General features: G+C 41.5%; 1 protein-coding gene across 2 annotated transcripts in view; it reads left to right on the top strand.

Annotated features, from left to right (window-relative positions):
- cog7 (component of oligomeric golgi complex 7) overlaps window positions 1–20,990 on the top strand; it is a 64,692-nt gene that overhangs the window by 20,682 nt on the left and 23,020 nt on the right. For both annotated transcript variants that reach the window (XM_073060903.1, XM_073060901.1), the window contains exons 6-10: window positions 1,142–1,224; window positions 1,941–2,063; window positions 13,583–13,781; window positions 16,752–16,879; window positions 17,515–17,669. In XM_073060903.1, the coding sequence (XP_072917004.1) occupies window positions 1,142–1,224; window positions 1,941–2,063; window positions 13,583–13,781; window positions 16,752–16,879; window positions 17,515–17,669 (688 nt within the window). The remainder of the gene's footprint in view (window positions 1–1,141; window positions 1,225–1,940; window positions 2,064–13,582; window positions 13,782–16,751; window positions 16,880–17,514; window positions 17,670–20,990) is intronic.

Raw genomic sequence — 20,990 nt, 5'->3', positions numbered from 1 at the left:
GTGTGCAGAGTTACTGCACAAGACCACACTGGGTTCCACTCCTGTACCAAATAGTGGCCATAGAGTGTATGGTTCACTATGTCTGGCAGGCTTTCTGTGTCTTGTTCAGCAGAGAGACACAAACCTTTTTCAATCTGCTTCCAATGGCTGGAAGCTTTAGGTCAACTGGAATGGATGCTGTAGTATCGTACTAATTTGAAAACAGGGCTAGGAATCTTAAAATTGAAGCTTAGACACCATAAGTTAGTATGCATATGGGTGAAGAGAATGAAGGGAAATGGAAAGATAGGACTTTGAGAGAGGTACGTGGCCTTTGACTATTTGCCATTTTGCATTTTGTATGAAAATCTTTATACCAGCCAGCAGAGGGTAGCAGTGAGTAATAGTTAAAACCAACACTTATTTCTCTTGACCTTTCCAGCATTGGGTAAGGTTAGGGGAGAACAGAAATCACAACATCTCCATAGTTTTTAAGGGAAATATGAAATAGAGAAATGTGTGCTAGATGGCTAGCATGCCAACAATACTTCCCCAATTCTAAGTATCTAAAAAAGCATCTAAGGATAGAGATGGATTCTGTAGTATTTTCCTGTTGAAAGATAGGTATCAGAATGGGACCTTATTTGTCTGCTCCGTAGAGAAGTTAGTAACCCTAATCCAAGCCTTGTGGTATTCCTGAAGAAAGTCTGATGATAATAGCCAGAAACCTGATGACCTGGACGGTTTGCAGCTGGAGAAGGAGCTTCCCCTTCCCCTACTATTCCTCTGTTCCTTCTACCCTTCCCCTTTGTTCCTTCAGGAAATATTCTGTGACTTGCATTCTTCCAGCATTGTGCATGGCCCAGGACATCCAAAGTGCTTGTTAGGCAGTGAGTAGGTTTGAAGTGTGGAAGAGAATAAAAATGGCAGCTAATGTTGCAGCAAGCTTTCACAGACAGCTGTGTAATACATGATCCAGATTTGGTTGACTTTCAGGGATAAATGTTTACCAAGATACTGAGGGGATCTGCACCTTTTACTGTTGCATGTCCAGTGGAGAGAACAGATAGCAAGAATGAGGCTGGCAGGGAGAGAAAGAGCAGGTACAAACAAAGCCGAGACCCTTCATAACCAACATTTGACTGTTTTCCTTGTGTTTCAGATCAGGCCCGCCTTTTTGTGAAAGTGTTTGTGGCTGTGGATAGAATGCCTCAACTCCTGACCTACTACTACAAGTGTCACAAGGTAGGTTGCAGCACTTGCTCTCAGAGCAAACGCTGGGAAACGTGTGGGTGTGAGAGATTGCTTGAAATCTGAAGAGTAGACTATCTGGCAGAGATATTTTGAGTGATGGAGAATCATTGCAAGTACTTCTGTTGAACTGGGTGAGGACTTCTGGGCAACTCCCCTCTCACACGCTCTCCCCTCTCAACCACCCTTCCCTCGCCCACCCCCCTCTCGTGATTGCCCCCCCCGATTCCACTCTCTCTCTTTCACTCCCACTTTCTCTCTCTCTTTCTCTCCCTCTCTCGATTCAATTCCCTCTCGTCCCATTCTCTCTCCCTCTCCCCCTCTCCCCCTCTCCCCCTCTCCCCCTCTCCCCCTCTCCCCCTCTCCCCCTCTCTCCCTCTCTCCCTCTCTCCCTCTCTCCCTCTCTCCCTCTCTCCCTCTCTCCCTCTCTCCCTCTCTCCCTCTCCCCCACTAAGAGTTTCCTGTGGATGCAGAGGATCCTTTACTTAGGACAGTGTCTATACTTAAATCCTAATTGGGATCTCTCTCACCTGAGCATTCTCATTGGCTATTACACATAAAATGGAGACTTTGCTGTGTTAACTATTCATTCTAAAATGTGGCAATTGAATGGGGATGAATTAATAATGTAAATGTAGCTGTAATTTTGCTGGTGGGTGGAGGTTGTTCACTGTGGAAGACTCCATCGATTGAACTGTGCTGTCCTTCAGGGCCAGTTGGTCTCGGTGTGGCAGGAACTTTGCCAAAGTGACCTCAGTCTGGATCACCAGCTCAGAGAGTTCTACGACACCCTCCTGGTGACTTGGCACTCCCAAATACAATGGACCTGTCAGGTAACGACTTATACCACAGATCATGACTTTTAAAAATAGGAAAGCCGTGTATTTCTGTAGTACCAGGTGATTCCCCACAGCACTGTACAGTAAATGGTGCTTTAAATTGAGATAATTTTGTAATTTAGGAAGCATAGCCATCACTTCAGTCACAGTATACTCCCACGACCAGCAACATGATAAAGATAAGATCATCTGTTTATGGTTGTTGGGTATTAAATGTATCTCTTAGTCCAAACCGTTTTTTTTTCTTTTTTTAACAGTGTTGATAGTTCAGTAGCACAAATCTCATGGGGGAGAAATTAAAAGTAGTTTTCCCAAGCTCTGTTTCCCATCTTCTCCCAGTCCAGTGCTTTCACTCAGTGTTGATTCTCTTTACTTTTTGACTTTGTAGTGTGTTTTCATGGTGCATCAGTGTCAGTTGGAAATAAGGACCTCGCCTCTCCCACTTATCATACCTGGCTATGAAGCTCGTTTTGTCTTTGTCCTGCATGCTTTTGCACTCTTGATGCACAGAGAAAATGAACGACACTGGTTTATCTCTCTGATGACTTGATGAGTATGTGAACTAGTTAGCTGAGCTTGATATCCTCAAGTCTGAACTTTGATGCATGATCGACCTTTGAGCCATCATTATCAAAGAGTTCAGCATAGGTGATAATAGGAGTGGGAAAACTCAGGATGGCTGGTGACTGAGTGGCTAAGACTTTGCCATAGTCATAGAGTAACCTTGGAAACAGACCCTTTAACCCAACTTGTCCGTGCAGACGTTGAGGCAATATCTTTCTAATCCTTTCCTATCTATATACTCCTGCGACAACCCTGGTGCCAAGCTGTATCGGCCCTTGCCCTTCCCTTGGACAACATCAGTGGTGTGGAGAGGGAGACTTGCTGCTTGGGTAACTGCCGGTCTTCCATACAACCTTGCCCAGGCCTACACCCCGGAGAAGACTTTCCAGGCGCAGATCCATGATCTCGCGAGACTAATGGATGCCATACTTCTGTAGGGTTAACTCTATGTCTCTTGTGTTCCAAGGAACAAAGTCTTAGCCTGACCAACCTCTATTTATTTAATTTATTTATTGAGATACAGCTCACAACAGGCCCTACTGACCCTACGAGTCACACTCCCTAGCAATCCCATGACTCAATCCCAGCCTAATCACAGGACAATTTACAAAGACCAGTTCTTATAATTCAGGCCCTCGCGTCCTGCCAACATTCTCGTAAATTCTCTTTGCACTCTTTCCAGCTTATCATGCCTGAACCCCTGTAGAAGCATTGACTACATTCCAGCAAGAGTGAACTTGAGATGCATGGACTGTGTCTTGGGGGCATGTATCTTGGGTAAAGATGACTGAGCTTAAGTGAGAGATCCCTTGTCCCTACGAGTCATCTATCTGAGTAAGGAATCAAGCAGCTGCCTATCCTGCTGAGGGGTTAGCTATATTCCATCAAGTTCTAGGGCTGTTGTTGCTTTTGTGGAACATGTAGTGTTTGTACTGGGCGGAGGGAACGTGCGTCTGTGAAGGGTAGACCATCGTGGTGCAGTCTGACAGGTGTGCACTGAGGTGCTAAGTGTGATATTGCAAGGGCAGAATAGGTCTCAGTTGCCTGCAGGTATTCCAATGTTCCCATTTTTATGTTCCCATAACAGTAAAAATGAACAACACCGTGTCAGTTTAGCTTCTGATGAGATCTAGATAAGAAGTTCCATTAACCACCGGACTGCACGAGTGGAATTTGTTTAATGACAATCCGTGTGCAGTGCCCTGAAAAGGCATGATGCTTCACAGCTCACTTCCTTCCTCCCTCCAGTTCTTTCTCACCTGCTCACAAAATCACCTAAAACGGTACCATAGCAATCATCCCGATGAAGGCAAAGCTGAGCCCCAGTTGGCCTGAGAGTCTGGGTTCCCCGCCACGATGGCTGACCTCTAGCAAGGTCGGGATTGGAATTCTTCCATGTGATCTCCACTCTGAGTTGGAGGGCAAATAAGATTGGCAGTGTTCCCACATTGACCATTCTAACAACACACAATGCTGGAAGAGCTCAGCAGATCAGGCAGCAGCCATGGAGGCAAACGGACTCTCGATGTTCTTGGGTTAAACCCCTGCATCTGAGCCCTTAATCACATTCAGGTGGTTGCGGAGAAATGAGTTGCAAGTTTGGGTGCTGAAGGCTGGAGAGAGAAAATCTTGATTTTTCACTTTAGTTGAGTAATTGTACTCCCTGGAGTTTATTTCATAGTCATTACTGGAAACGTTTACCCACCCTTCTCACTATGGATTGAAAAGTACTTGCCTTTTTAATTGCTTCCGAGAGACAGGTCACCATTTTGTGTGTTGCTTGATATTACACCATCTGTCTCCATGTTGATCATTGCATCACTGCTGTCCAACGTAAGCTGAGTTAACACAGTCTCACACTCCCATTATCGAGAGGGTGTGAGACCAATAAAAAAATTATTGCCATACAGCCACTCGTTTAGTCGTATACAACTTCACCGCATTTCCCATGTTATTTCCAGTTCCGCCAAAGGTGTTACTGGTGTTTATTGTATGCCTAGGAAAGGAAATACGAAGTTAGACAAATTCATTGAGCGTGTCAGTGTATGTAAAATAGTTTGCACACAATATTTCATGATTAATATCAAAGGAGCATGAATCATTTATTCCCACTCTTTTGTTCAACAGTTTGTGTTGTGTATCTATTAAATGTCAACATGGTTTCCTTTTCAATCACTAACGCTGGGAATATATTACAAACATGAGAAATCTGCAGGAGCTGGAAATCCAAAGCAACACACAAAATGCTGGAGGAACTCAGCAGTTCAGGCTTCAGCAGATGCCTGTCTTCACCAGCAACCCCCCTAAATTTCACCACACATGCCGGTGATAATAAACCTGTTTCTGATTCTGATATTTTTATTCAGGCATCTCCCCCCTTCCTTCTCAGCCCGAAAGGTTGATTGTTTATTCAGTTTCATAGATGCTGCCTGACCTGCTGAGTTCCTCCGGCAAGTTATGTGCACTGCACTGGGAATATATTGTCTGCATTATTCGTGCATTCTACAAAAAGCTGCGTTCTCTCAATTTTGTCTGCTCTGCACGTGGGATTGTTTTAAGGGGAATGATGGAGAGCGTTAGGAAGAATGTAGTGAAGAGAGCAAAGTGAAATAAGCCAAGAGAGAGTTTTGATTTCTGACCTTAATGGAATATTTATACTCTCCAGGATTTATTTCTTCCTCTTTAATGGAGATTTTAAGCCCACCACGGATTGAAAAGTACTTGCCTCTGTTGCCATTTTACACATTGTTTCCCAGAGGCTGTGGCCCTCAGTTCAGTACGATTTGTTACAGCTTAATAAATGTTCTGTCTTATCTCTGATCAGTTTCCAGGAATAACTTTGTGTTAGTAGATTAAATGTTAAAATGTTCTGTCTTAAAAAACACATAATTGTGATTTGTCATGTAAAATATATCCGGTTCTGGCATGCTATGTTCCATAACTGCAGGCAACATTTTTAGGGTGGTCAGCTATATCCATACTGGTGTTGTTCTGTTCCTTAAATGATTTGTAGCATTTTATGGGACCTTGAGCAGACAAATGGGTTGGAAAATAAGGGAAACCAATAAACTATAGATTAATTTGTTGGCACTCCTGCTCTCTAACTTGCTGCCGAGACTCAAGCACATCGAACAGCTGAGGCATCAGCACAGTACTGAGGGAGTGCTGCACTGTCTGCGATGGTGAATTTATGTCGGCATATTGACCTTCAAAGGTTTTCATCAACTGTATGTCTTTTTTTGGAAATGAGCGATAAAAGAGGTCCAGTTGCTGCACCATATGTTGATTTTAAAAAGGCATTTAATTCGGTCTTTTATAAGAGGCTAATTCATGAGCATTGAGGGTGGTTGTGAAAGGTGGTAGGAAAGCAGTGGTGAGCAGAATAAGTGAAAGGACATGTGCAACATAATGGGTTATGAGACGAAATACAAGGCAGGAAAATATCTGCTCAATAGAAAGGTGAAGATATACTGAGATGGTTTCAATTGTAGAATTCCTTGAACCTGTGAGTGCAGGAATTGAATTGACATCCTTCACATACATGAAAAGTAAAAATCTTCACGTTACGTCTCTGTCTAAATGTGCAATTTATAGTAATTTGTAATAAATAGTATGTACAACAGGACAGTCAGTATAACATAGAAATACAATTGTATCAGCTTGAATTAGTCAGTCTGGTGGAAGAAGCTGTCCCAGAGCCTGTTGGTCCGAGCTTTTATGCTGCGGTACCGTTTCCCGGATGGTAACAGCTGGAACAGTTTATAGTTCGGGTGACTCAGGTCCCCAATGATCCTTTGGGCCCATTTTACGTATCTTGTCTCTGTAAATGTCCTGAATAGTGGGAAGTTCACATCTACAGATGCGCTGGGCTGTCCGCACCACTCTCCGCAGAGTCCTGCGATTGAAGGAGGTACAGTTCCCATACCAGGCAGTGATGCAGCCAGTCAGGATGCTCTCAATTGTGCTCCTGTAGAAAGTCCTTAGGATCTGGGTACTCATGCCAAACTTCTTCAACTGTCTGAGATGAAAGAGGTGCCGTTGTGCCTTTTTCGTCACATAGCCGGTACGTACAGACCATGTGAGATCCTCGGTGATGTTTATGCAGAGGAATTTAAAGCTATTCACCCTCTCAGCCCTAGATCCATTGATGTCAATAGGGGTTAGCCTGTCTCCATTCTTCCTGTAGTCCACAACAGACTCCTTTGTTTCTGTGACATTGAGGGAGAGGTTATTTTCTTGACACTACTGTGTCAGGGTGATGACTTCTCTGTAGGCTGCCTCACTATTATTTGAGATAAGGCCAATCAATGTAGTATCATCTGCAAATTTAATTAGCAGATTGGAGCTGTGGGTGGTGACACAGTCATGGGTGTACAGAGAGTAAAGGAGGGAACTTAGGACACAGCCCTGGGGGGGGGGGGGGGGGGTCTCCTGTGTTGATGGTCAGAGGGTAGAGGTGAGGGAGCCCACTCTTCTCACCTGCTGGCAATCTGACAGGAAGTCCAGGATCCAGCTTCACAAGGCAGGGTGAAGGCCGAGGTCTCTGAGCTTCTTGTCAAGCCTGGAGGAAATTATAGTGTTGAATGCTGAACTGTAGTCCAAGAACAGCATTCTCACATAAGCATCCTTCTTCTCTAGATGTGTAAGGATGGTGTGTAGAGCTGTGGCTATTGCATCATCTGTTGTGTCGGTTTGTGAATTGTAGGGGGTCCAATGTGGGTGGTAGCATGCTGCAGATGTAGTCCTTGACCAGCCTCTCAAAGCATTTGCTTATTATTGAGGTGAGTGTGATAGGACACCAGTCATTCAGACATGATACCTTGGTCTTTTTAGGTACAGGAACAATGGTGGATGTTTTGAAGCAGGAGGGCACTCTACACTGGGAGAGGGAGAGATTAAAAATGTCTGTAAACACACCTGCCAGTTGTGCAGCACACATCCTGAATACCCACCCTGGGATGCCGTCCGGTCCTGCAGCCTTGCGACTGTCCACTTGTTGGAAACACCTGCGTACTTCAGCCTCAGAGATGACCAAGGTGCAGGTTGTTTCAACAGCTCTCCTCGGGTTTCAGCGTTGGTGACATCAAACAGAGAGTAAAAAAGATTTTGCTCATCTGGGAGAGAGGCAGCGATGTTGGCAGCATCACTGTGCTTAGCTTTGAAGTCTGCAATGGTGTGTAGACCTTGCCATAAGCTGCGTGTGTTGTTGGTGGAGAGTTGCGTCTGGATCTTGACCCTGTATTTTCGTTTCGCTGCCTTGATGACTTTGCATAGATCGTAGCTGCATTTCTTGAGTTCCTGCTGATTACCAGCAGCATCAGCTTTATCTTTGTGATGAGTGCTGCTTGCATGGAACTGTTGATCCAGGGTTTCTGGTTTGGATAGACCCTGACCATTTTTTGGGTGACAACATCCTCGATGTACTTCTGAATGAAGCTCGTGAACCCATCCTTGAACTTGGAGACATCCTCATCGTGAAAGACGTTCCAGTTGATGTCATCAAAGCAGTCCTGTAGCATGGAGACCAATTGATCGGACCAGCACTGGACGGTTTTAACTCTGGCCGTCTCTTGTTTCCAGCTAGAACTGTTATAAAAAAGTTCAAAGCACTTGAGGCCGTAATCATAAATTAAGGAAGAATGACTAATTTCAAGTGAATGTATTTTGTTTCAAGATGTAAGACGGGGTCATTCATGCCATGAGCTGTCAAAGGCAGCTCAAGGAATAATCTCATCAATACCGTTGTCCCCCTTGCCGCCTTGGACAAGCCCATCAGACCCACCTCCTGGATTCTCCTCTAATCCACCCATACACCAGGGTCAATTTGCAATAGACATTACACTGAACACCGTGTGATCACAGAGAGAGTGTGCAGACAGCATCTGAGGTCAGGAACCTGACTCCAGCTGTTGGAGTCATGGGACCGCTGAGCTAACTGCAGTGACTACAAGAGAAAATGTTTTCTCTGCTTCGAGGTACCCATTTATTGTTATCATTGAAAGTGGTTAGGGGATATTTCTTTACGCATAGACTAAAACCATTGTATGTTTTATCACAGGGATCGCTTGAGGCTGAGACCACTGTAAGTTTTAAGAGGAAATCAGTTAAATGCCACCAAGGAATATTATGGACTGGAGGATGCCTGGATGGGGGAATGATGTTAGGATTAAGAGAGAGGGTTATTGTGACTGCTTGTACCAGTGCAGACATGGGGTGAATTGCTGTCTTCTGTTGTGGCTCATACATTAAATTATTGTAAAATGCAATGACAACTAAGTTAGTTGGTTAGTTGTGTAAGGATGATACATGGTTGGATCATGTCATTTACTGAAAAGTTGCACAAGATAAAGTAACTCCAGTTGAAATTAGCTTGGAGATATTTTATGGAAGATGTTTTCTTTTTGTCCATTGGTCACCAGTCAATGGAGCTACAAGTGCACAAGAGTCCATACTCACTTGGCTAAAGAAGAATAGGAGATGATCTTACAGAGGCATATTAGACTTGGTGAGGTTTGAAGTCTGTATTGTCTGGCTGGAGAATATTTGTGTCTAATCTTACACTGTTTCTCCTCCTGGGATGTGATGGCTTTAGAGTGGCTGCAGAGTTACAAGGATGTTGACAGGAATGGAGAATGAGGAGAGTATCCAGACTGGCTTTGCTTCCTTTGATCAGAGGAAACTGAGGGCTATTCAACTAAATCTTGACAGGAGAAACAAGACGAGCTTAATTATATGAAGCAAATGAATGTTTATTGAGTAGGGAACTCGGTAATTAGTGGTAGAGTTTCGTCCATGCGAGGTGGAGATCTGAAACTCATTACTTGGAAGTGTGTTGGAGACAGAAGCACTCAACGATGTTTAAAAATGCTGGATGAACACTTGTGGACCAAGAGTTGAGAAGTGGAGTTAATTGTAATATCCATTTTTGGCCAATATCAACATATGAATAAAGGGAAAAAATTCCTTTTATACTGTAAATTACTTTGATTTTTAAAGAACACCCCTTTACTATCTGACCAGAGGACATGGTAAATGTTTTCTTAATATGAAAAACGGAACATAGAAGGGGTTGGGTACTATCTCCAAAGCCAGCACAATTATAGCATAACCTTTTGTAGTATAGCTACCTTGCAATAAAGACCAACAAACCACTTCTTTATGTGCCATTGTACCCCCATGATAACATTTTATGTTTCATGAAACAGCATGCTACAATCTACCATTCACCAATATTTATTAGTTTCTTTTAATTTGACGATTATTCCATTTATCTCATCTTCCTACCTAGTTATTCTCCATCAGCTATCTTACTTGCTTATTTAATCTGTCCATGTCCCAGTCCGCATTCTGCTTATTCTTGTATTATCTTTGTGCATTGTATCACAGTATATCTGGAATATAACTTGCAGTTTTCATCCATTTCATAATATAAACTGTGAATAGCTGAGGACCCTGTATGGTAATCCTTTTGGCATCACACTGCAAAAACCTGCCAACTTGTAAAAGACTTGTTTATCCCTACACTGTTCTTTGTCCTTTAAGTAATCCTATTTTCATGCCAGCATGTTGCCCCCATTCTCGTAAGCCTGTATTTTATGTGAATAGTATTTGTGGTGAAACTAATGCATTTTGAAAATCCACAATTTTTACCCATTATCCACCCTGCTTTTCAATCCTCAGTAGACTGTAAGACTAGTGAAGCATCATTCTTTTCATAAAGCTATGTTAACTGTGTCTAATCATTTTAATTACCCTATTATCATATTCTTAATAATAGATTCTAATATTTTTCCATTGCCTCATATCCAATTAGTCTACAGTTTTCTCTTGAAGAGATTTTCTTGAATAATAGTGATAATTTACCATCAATTGGGACTGTTTCAGAATCTAAGTTACAGGTTTCCCCCGCTATCCGAAAGTAGAGTGTTCCTATGAAACCTTTCATTAGCCGAAATGGCATAAAGTGAAGAAGCAATTACCATTAATTTATATGGGAAAAATTTTTGAGCGTTCCCAGACCCAAAAAATAACCTACCAAATAACACATTAAACCTAAAATAACACTAACATATAGTAAAAGCAGGAATGATATGATAAATATACAGCCTATATAAAGTAGAAATAATGTATGTACAGTCTAGTTTCACTTACCAGAATCAGGAAGATTTAGCCAAAACTGATTTGTAGAAAAAAATCAGCACATACTCACATGCGCACACACCTGCCCGTGCAAGGCTTCACAGTCATGGTAGTCTTTCTCGGGGTAAGCACAAGTTTAAAGCGGGTGCCTTTTTTTGTAAAAGCGAAAATCCTCTTCAGATTTCTTTCAGTTAGCAAAAACAAGTACTAATGTAGGTCTTTTGTAAAAGCGAAGTGGCATAAAGCGAACTTTCGTAAAACAGGGGACAGCTGTATTTGGAAAATTAGACCTAATGTAGATACCTCAGCTGCTGTACGTTATGAGATGTACTGTATGCACCTCTCAGTTATGATGTAGCTATCTGATACAACTGTTTCAGCAGTTGTCACTTTTAGAACAGATACAACTACCAGAGTACGGTGACTTGTTGGTTCTCCGTCCCCTTAATTTCCCCACACTCTCTCTTTAATAATATTATTTATTGTTAGCAACACCCATAAAATGCTGGAAGAACAGCAGGTCAGACAACATCTATGGAAAAGAGTAAACGGTCGACATTTTGGGCCAAGCCACAGCTCCTAATGAAGGGTCTCGATCCGAGACGTCAACTGTTTACTCTTTTCCATTGATACCTCCTGACCTGCTGAGTTCCTCCAGCATTTGTGTGTGTTGCTCTGGATTTCCAGCATCTGCAGATTTTCTCTTGTGTTTGTTATTTATAGTTAGGTTCCTTTCTATCATCAAGCTCTTGGTTCACCATTATTCTTGTTTGCTAATTGTGTTTTCTGTGTGCCATAAATATTTAGGTATTTCTACATTGCCCATTATCACTAGTCTCTATTGGGCCCATTTTTTTCTTTGCTACTCTCTGGAGGGTAATGTCTAAGTTGGGAAACAATTAGTTTTAAATAGTCATAGAACACTACAGCACAGAAACAGGCTGTTCGGCCCAACTAGTCCATGCTGAATTATTATTCTACCTGTCACCATCGACCTGTACCGGACTGTATAAATGAAACAGGTTAAGGGGATGAGGTAAAAATAATTAGATTATAGAGGGACTTTAATTTGTTAACAGACAGAAATATTTTGGTCAATGATGCTTTAAGGGAGAACTTGGGGAAGTCCGTCAGGCAATGGCTGGCTTAGTGACAATTATGAAGAAAATGTGACAGAACTGTAGTTGTTAGATTAGTTTTCAGAGGCCTTGGCTGTTGACATAGTGATATGTTTTAATCTCACCATGGCAGCTAATAAACTTAAATTCAAATTGTTCAAATTCTGCTTCGGGTAAGATGGCAACACGTGCGAACTGGGGACAACGGAGGGTGCTTTTTTTCTTTGTAAAATGTGTCTTTTATGATCACAAGATAATTTTACTCCAAGAACATCAGGGCTACTCTATCATACTTCTCATACATATTATAGTGCCTTTTTGATATAATTCAATGGATAGGATGAGGATTTATGGTGCAAACAGAGTTAAAATTAAATATTGTCACATAAGAATTTAAGAAATAGGAGCAGGAGTAGACTATCTGGCTAGTCGAGCCTGCTCCGCCATTCAAAAAGATTATGGCTGATCTGACCATGGATTCATCTCCAGCTACCGGCCTTTCCCCATAACCCGTAATTCCCCTACCATGCAAAAATCTATCCAACCTTGTCTTAAATATATTTACTGATGTAATCTTCACTGCTTCATTGGGCAGAGATTCAGAGATCCACAGATTCACCGCTCTGGGAAAAGCTGTTCCTCCTCATCTCCATTCTAAATCTACTGCCTCGAATCTTGAGACTATGTCCCCCAGTTCTAGCCTCACCTAACAGTGGAAACAGCTTTCCTGCCTTTATCTTATCTAACTCTTTCATAATTTTATATGTTTCTGTAAGATGTCCTCTCTTCTTCTGAATTCCAGTGAGTACAGTCCCAGGCGACTTAATCTCTCCTCATAGTCTAACCTATTCATCTCTGGAATCAAACTGGTGAACCTCCTCTGCACCGCCTCCAATGCCAGTCTATCCTTCCTCAAGTAAGGAGACCAGAACTGAACGCAGTACTCCAGATGCAGCCTCACCAGCACCCTGTACAGTTTTTGCATAACCTCCCTGCTCTTAAATTCAATCCCTCTAGCAATGAAGGCCAACATTCCATTTGTCTTCTTGATAGCCTGCTGCACCTGTAAACTAACCTTTTGCGATTTATGCACAAGCAATCCACTGCTCTTGGTGACTTCATATGCACAAGCCTTCTGTTTGATGCCTTCTTTTATTTCCTTTGTTATCCAAGGCTGGTTCTCCCCACCCTTACTGTCCTTGCTTTTGACTGTAATATACTTTTGTTGAGCAGTGTGAAAAATCTCTTTGAAACTCTTCCACTGTTCCTCAACCATCCCACCATTATAGCCTGTGTTCCCAGTCTACACTAGCCAAATCCTCCCTCATCCCTTTGTAGTCTCTGTTGTTTAGGCATAATACACTGGTTTTAGATCAAGCTATTGCACCCTCCATTTGTATGAGAAACTCAATCATACTGTAATCACTCTTTCCAAGAGGATCCCTAACTAGAAGATCACTAATTTTACCTGTCTCACTGCACATACTAAGACCAACAGATCTAAGATAGCTCGTTCCCCTGTAGGTTCAGTAACATGCTGTTCAAGAAAGCCATCATGGATGCATTGTATGAGGTTCTTCTCAAGACTGCCTTGACCAATTTAATTCACCAATAAGTTAGCTGTAACTGTGATGAACGTTCTTTCTGTGATGCTGACTTTGTAACCGACATCCAGAACTTCCTGTGAAACAGGTCTTCAGGAATCCTTATGAGATTGTTACGGTGCTACAGATCCAAACGCTTGGGGCCATCGTTCCATCAATCCCTGTCTGCCTCAGCACTGCAATTGAGAAGGCAAGCCAGGAGGATAAGTTGAGTGTGCTGCTGGATCTCTACGACAGCACTGCTCACTTTGCCAAGAGCCTGGAGGCGGCAATGCTACCACACCTGGGTATGTTAACACAGTAGAACTGATACTCTACAGAAACAGTAGGGACAACAGAGAATCTTTATATAGTCATAGAAAAGTACAGCACATAAAGCAGGCTCTTCTAGTCCATGCCAACCCATTCAAACTGCCTACTCCAGTTGACCTGTGCCAGGACCAGAGTCCACCATACCTCCACAATCCATGTACCTATCCAAACTTCTCTTAAGCATTGCGTTCGACCTTGTATGCACCATTTGCATTGGCAGCTCATTCCCCACTCTCACAACCCTCTGACGGAAGAAGTTTCTCCTCATGTTCCCCTTAAACTTTTCACCTTTCACCTTTAACCCATAGCCTCTTGTTGCAGTCCCACCCAACCTCAGTGGAAAAAGCCTGCTTGCATTTATCCTATCTAGATCCCTCATAATTTTGTATACTTCAATCAAGTCTCCTCAATCTTCTACATTCCAGGGAATAAAGTCCTAACCTATTCACTCTTTCCTTATAACTGAGGTCTCCCAGATCCAGCAACATCCTTGTAGATTTTCTCTATACTCTTTTAACCTTATTTATATCTTTTCTGTGGGAAAGTGACCAAAACTGTACAACAGAACATCTGATTTCCTGTACTCAATGCTTTGATTTATGAAGGCCAATCTTTACAACCCTATCTACCTGTGATTCTACTTTAAATGAATTATGGACCTGTATTCCCAGATCTCTTTTGTCTACCACACTCCTCAGTGCTCTGCTGTTCACTGTGTAACACCTACCCTGGTTGGTCCTACCGAAGTGCAATTTTTCAGCCCATTTTTCTAGCTGATCCAGATCCTGCTACAAATCTTGCTGTCCGCTACACTGCCAATCTTGGTGTCATCCACAAATTTGCTGATCCAGTTAACCACATTATCATCCAGATCGTTGATATAGATGACAAGCAACGATGGCACACCACTAGTCACAGGCCAACAGTCAGAGAGCCAGCCATCTACTGTCTCTCTCTGGCTTCTCCCACAAAGCCAATGTCTAATCCAATTTCCTACCTCATCTTGAATGCCAAGTGACCGAACTTTCTTGACCACCCTCCCATGTGGGACCTTATGAAATGCTTTTCTCGTTCAGTATTTTTATTAATGTATACAAGAATATATAAAGTCCATGTAGACCACATACATCCACTGCCTTGCCTTCATCAACTTTACTGGTAACTTCCTCAAACTCTATCAGAATCATTAGACATAACCTATCATGCAAGAATTCATGCTGACATTCCTAATCAGTCCATGTCTACCCAGATACTTGTAGATCTGGCCATTTAGAATAACTTCCAATAACTTTACCACTACTGAGGTCAGGCTCACTGGCCTGTAATTTCCTTGTTTATTTTTTGAGCCTTTCTTGAACAGTGGAACAACATTGGCTGTCCTCCTATCCTACGGTATTTTATTTGTCACTAAGGATGATTTAAGTATCTCTGCTAGGGCCCCAGCAATTTCTGCACCTGTCTCCTGCAGGGTCCGAGGGAGCACCCTCTCAGGCTCTCTGGATTTAGCCACCCTAATTTGCCTCAAGACAACAAATGCCTCCTCCTCTGTAATCTTTTTAGGGTGCATGAAGTTGATGCTGCTTTACCTCACTTCTATAGACTCTGTCCATCTCCTGAGTAAATACAGATGCAAAAAAAAATTTCAGATTTCCCCCATTTCTTTTGGCTCCACACATGAATCATCATTCTGATCTTCCAGAGGACCAATTTTGTCCCTTGCAATCATTTTTCTCTTAACATGTCTGTAGATCCCATTGATTCTCCTTCACCTTGTCTGCTAGGGCAATCTCATACTTTTAGTCCGCTTGATTTCTTTCTTAACTTTTCTCTTGCATTTCTTGTGCTCATGAGCACCCCATTTGTTCTTACCTGCCTATACCTGCTATCCATCTCCTTTTTTTTCTTAACCAGTGGCCTCTATATCTCTTGAAAACTAAGGTTCCTTACACCTGTTGAAGGGAAGAAAAATGTGGTACAAGCTGGCGGTGAAATTTCTTACACCTGTTATCTTTACCTTTTATTCTGACAGCTACATAGAAGCTTTGTTCTCTCAAATTATACTAGATACAACAGTGGGTAATTTCATATTTGGAGCTAAAGGACAAGAAAGCCACTCTTTTGCCATTGAAGTAGAGAAAGAAAGAGGATTAGCACACTCATTCCTTTGTGTATGTCAACTATTCAGTGTTGTCATTGGCTGATTCTGCATGATTCCAATTTCCTGCCCTGTGGCTACATATCCAGATTCCTTTCGTACCTGAGAACTATTTGACAGCTGTGTATGTACTCAATTGCCGTCCATCTACACCCTCTCAGTTCAGGGTTCCAAAGTTTTGCTACCTTTTGTCTAAAGCAACTTTACTCATGTTAATCATGTATGGTTGGCCTCTTCATTTTTGGACAATAATATAACTCGGCCTGAAACATCGACTGTCTATCCATTTCCATAGATGCTGCCTGACCTCCAGAATTCCTCCAGCATTTTGTGTGTGTGGATAACTTGTTCTAGCCAAGTCTTGCCATTGAAAACTCCAAAGTGGAAAATGTGGACTGGAAGGAGTGTAAAAGAGAAAGAGGGAAGATGTAGAAACTATTTTCACAATGACACCCAGCACCAATTTTTCTGGTTTCAGCATGGAAGCAGGTCCTTCAAATCACTGACTCTACACTGACCATCACCACACATTCAGTTTAATCTTACAACTATCCCACTTATTCTCCCAACATTCCCATCAACGTCCCTCAAATCTACCCTTACCTATTAGGAGCATTTTACAGTGGCTAATTAACCGAATGGCCCATGTCTTTGGGATTTGATTCCAACGTGGTTGCTCAGTTTAACTCATTTTGAGTCTTGCCCGCAAACTGAATGTGACTAAGTGTTAGATCAAGTTCTGGCACCAAGTTGCAAGTCTTCAAACCATTATTACTGTTATTGACCACAGGTGAGACCAACCTGGTGAAAGTTACGGAGCTAGTTGCAGCAATCCATAGTCCTTACGTGCCATATCAGCTGCAGTATGGTGACCTCGAAGGTTCAAACCTGCTCATCCAGATCAGTGCGATCCCTCTGGTAAGACCTTCATTGCATTCTGCTGGCCAAGGGGTGCATTGTGTAATGGGGAGGGGAAGGGGTGCATGATGAAGACTGGCCAAAAAAAGAGTAATCAAACCTTCATATGTTAATCATTGCCAATTTTGTCTAAAATCTGTGAAGAATAACTTCCAGTAATTTAGCTGTTGGTCCACTGCATGTTGTACTGTGCACTCACTGTCCAAATGTTGGACTGCAGTTCAAGTTTGAATTTTGCAATGTAGATTTGAATATAGGCTGTGTATCTGCGATCGTGAGAGCATTCAAATTTGATTGTTATATTTAAAGGCTCGGGCTACACTGTCAGACACCAAACTTTAAAATGATCAGAGAGAAGGGAAAGCAAACGGGAAATAGGTGCTGTCGAATGTAGAAATTGAGGACTGGAGGAGCAGATTAGGAAAGAATGTTTTCACTTTTCATCTGGGTGGAGTGCTGGGAGGCAAAGCAGGTTAGGTGTGTTCTTGCAACTTGAGAGGAATGATCGGAATAGAGGGGATAGCGATGGTGCAAAATAGAGCAAAACTGGTTTAGGTCCGTTCGTACACCCCAACACCCCTTCAGTAGAATGTGTACTTCTCTGTTGCAGTGAAACACTTTTGTGTCTTTTTTAGGAGCGTGTAGAACTGATTGACTGCGTGCAGGAGCTCAGTCAGTCGGTGAATAAACTCTTCAGCCTGGCTGGAGGTGCAGTGGATAGATGCGTGAAACTGACTGATGGGCTTGCATTTTGCGGCTTGCTAAAAGCACTCAAGGGTCTCTTCTCGAAGTGAGTTCCCTTCTCTTTGCTATGATCATGTGTTTCTTTGTTCACCAGTGACTGTTACCCTGCTATACACTGCCCTGTCATATAGTGACCATGCCCTGTTCACTCACGCATCATCATGTCTTTTGTCTGGTTGCTCTATGTACAAATTGTTACTCTTTCAGAACACCTGAGATGTCCTCTTCTTCAAAGAGTGAGGTTTTCCTTCCTTTATCATTGACGCTGCCCTCACTCGCACCTCCTCCATTTCTGGACATCTGTGCTCACCCCATCTTCTCACCACGTTACCAGAGATAAGGTTTCCTTTGACCTTCCCTACCTCACCACGGGCTTCTCCATCCACCACATCATTCTCCGTTACATCTGTCATCTTCAACGGGATACTATCACTAAACACATCTTTCCTTTCCCTCCACTCTCCGCTTCCCACACGGATCGCTCTCTACATGCTCCCTTGTCCACTCGTCCCTCCTGGCATTTATCCCTGCAAGCAGGAAAAGTGCTACACCTGCCTCTTCACCTCTTCCCTTGCCAGCATTCAAGGTCTCAAACAGTCCTTCCAAGTAAAGCAACACTTCACCTGTGAGTCTAACAGGGTCATCTACTGTATCTGGTGCTCCTGATGTAGCCTCACCTACATTGGGGAAACCTGACGTAGATTGGGGGACTGATTCGTTGAGCACCTTCACTTTTTCCACCACAAAGGGTGGGATTTCCAGATGTCTATCTATTTTAGTTCTTCTTCCACTTCCCATTCCCATTCTTACTTGTTGGTCCAGGGTCTCTTCTATGGAGAGGCCATTCTTAGGTTGGAGGAGTAACACTTCATATTCCATCTGGGTAGCCTCCAACCTGATGGCATGAACATCGATTTCTTTTTCAAAGTATTCCAAAGAGTTAATGCTCATATTATATTTGTACAAGAAACTCATGTGAGGAAAGAGGACAATTATCACTTTTTTAGGGGTCAACAGTATCATTCGAATTCGAATGCCAAAGTAAAGGGAGTTTCAATTTTTATTGACTCCTCTATTGCATTTGTCCAACATGATATCTTTTCGGATCCGAACGGTAGATTTTTGTTAATTACTGGCTTACTTTTTAACAAAAAGGTTGCTATGGTTAATGTTTATGCTCCAGGTGTGGATTGTCCTGATTTTTTTAAGTCCTTATTTACTTCTCTACCTAATCTAAATGAATATAAGTTAATAATGGGTGGTGACTTTAATTGTTTAAATCCTTTGATGGACAAATCTATATCTACTCAGACTTTACCCAATAAGTCGGCCACTTGTATTAACTCTTTTTTGACTGATAATGGAATTTTTGTAATTGGAGATTTCAGCATTCTAAGGACAAAGAGTTTTCTTTTTTCTCACATGTTTATCATTCCTACTCGAGAATTGATTATTTTTTTATTGACTCTTGTTTTATTCCATCGGTAATTGGTTGTAATTATGATATCATAGCCATCTCTGACCATGCTCCAGTAAAACTTTCTATTAAATTTACGGATACAGCTTCTAATGCTAGACAATGGCAATTTGATTCTACCTTACTGCAAGATCCGAATTTTATTAAATTTATGAAGGAACAGATAGATTTCTTCTTTTCAACTAATTCCACGGATGATATTTCTTGCGGAACACTTTGGTACACTTTTAAAGCATATATACGTGGACAGATTATCTCTTACTCTGTGGTCTGAGGAAACGCATTAAGAAGGAAACTCTTTTATTGGTTGATAAAATTAAAGAGATTGACAAGAAATATTCGATCACTCCTAGTAAGGAGCTTTACAAACAAAGGGTTGAACTTCAAACGGAACATAGTTTATTACTTATATCTTCGATTGAAAATCAATTAATGAAAACCAGATCTGATTTTTATATACATAGTGATAAATCGGGTAAACTGTTAGCTAGTCAATTGAAGAATGCTTTGGTTAAACGTCAAATTACTAAGATCCGTCAGCAGAATGGGGATTTGACAGTTAACCATGATGAGATAAATAAATCATTTCAAGATTTTTATACCTCCCTGTATCATTCTGAATTCCCTCATGATCGCAATACCATGTGTGATTTTCTTGGGAAATTGAATTTTCCAAAATTATCATCAGATGATCTTTCAATATTAGAAACCTATTACGGATGCAGAAATTAAAGGGGTTATTTCCTCCATGAATTCTGGGAAAGCACCAGGTCCAGATGGGTATACAGTAGAATTTTAAAAATGTTTTTCCGCTACTCTTTCTCCTTGGTTATGCAGGGTTTTTGAAGAAGCAATTAGATTGGGCAATTTGCCACAATCTTTTTATAGAGCTTCCATTTCTTTAATATTGAAGAAAGATAAAGACCCTACTGACTGCGCATCCTATAGACCAATATCTTTATTGAATGTAGATTCCAAGATCTTTTCCAAGTTACTGACATCCTGGTTGGAGAAGATATTACCCCAAATTATTTCGGAAGATCAAACCGGTTTTATTAAAAATCGCTATTCTTTTTTCAATGTTAGGAGATTATTGAATATTGTTTATACTCCTTCACATAGCACTTCAGAATGTGTTATTTCATTAGATGCGGAGAAAGCATTTGATAGAGTTGAATGGCCATACTTATTTAATGTGTTGGAGAAGTTTAATTTTAGTCCGACATTCATTTCCTGGATTAAACTGATTTATCATACCCCAGTAGCCTCGGTGCTTACTAACGATCAAAGATCTCCCTTTTTTCGTTTATTTCGGGGCACTAGACAAGGCTGTCCTCTTAGTCCATTATTATTTGATATTGCTTTAGAACCCTTGGCAATTGCTATCAGAGAATCACAGAATATTTTTGACATTAATCGTGGGACAGATATACATAAGTTATCATTATATGCAGATGATTTATTATTATTTATTTCTGATCCTGAGAAATCCATTCCTGCAGTTTTATCATTGTTGGCTCAATTTAGTGATTTTTCCGGGTATAAATTAAATCTTAATAAGAGTGAATTGTTTCCTTTAAATAGACAGCTTCCAATTTATGGAAATTTACCTTTTAAATTAGTTAATGACTCTTTTACTTACTTAGGGATTAAAATCACAAAAAACTATAAAGACTTATTTAAGGTTAATTTTTTACCCTTAATCGATCAGATTAAATGTTTGTTTACTAAGTGGTCACCACTATCTTTATCTCTGATAGGTCGGATTAATGCTATTAAGATGGTTATTTTACCCAAGTTTTTATATATATTTCAAGCGGTACCAATTTTTATTCTGAAATCTTTTTTTGCTAATGTTGATTCAAAAATTTCCTCATATATATGGCAGAA

Source organism: Hemitrygon akajei, chromosome 11 (genome assembly GCF_048418815.1).
Source record: "Hemitrygon akajei chromosome 11, sHemAka1.3, whole genome shotgun sequence".
Lineage (NCBI taxonomy): Eukaryota > Metazoa > Chordata > Chondrichthyes > Myliobatiformes > Dasyatidae > Hemitrygon > Hemitrygon akajei.
The sequence above is the reverse complement of the archived record's forward strand: the minus strand, read 5'-3'. Positions and strand labels throughout refer to the sequence as shown.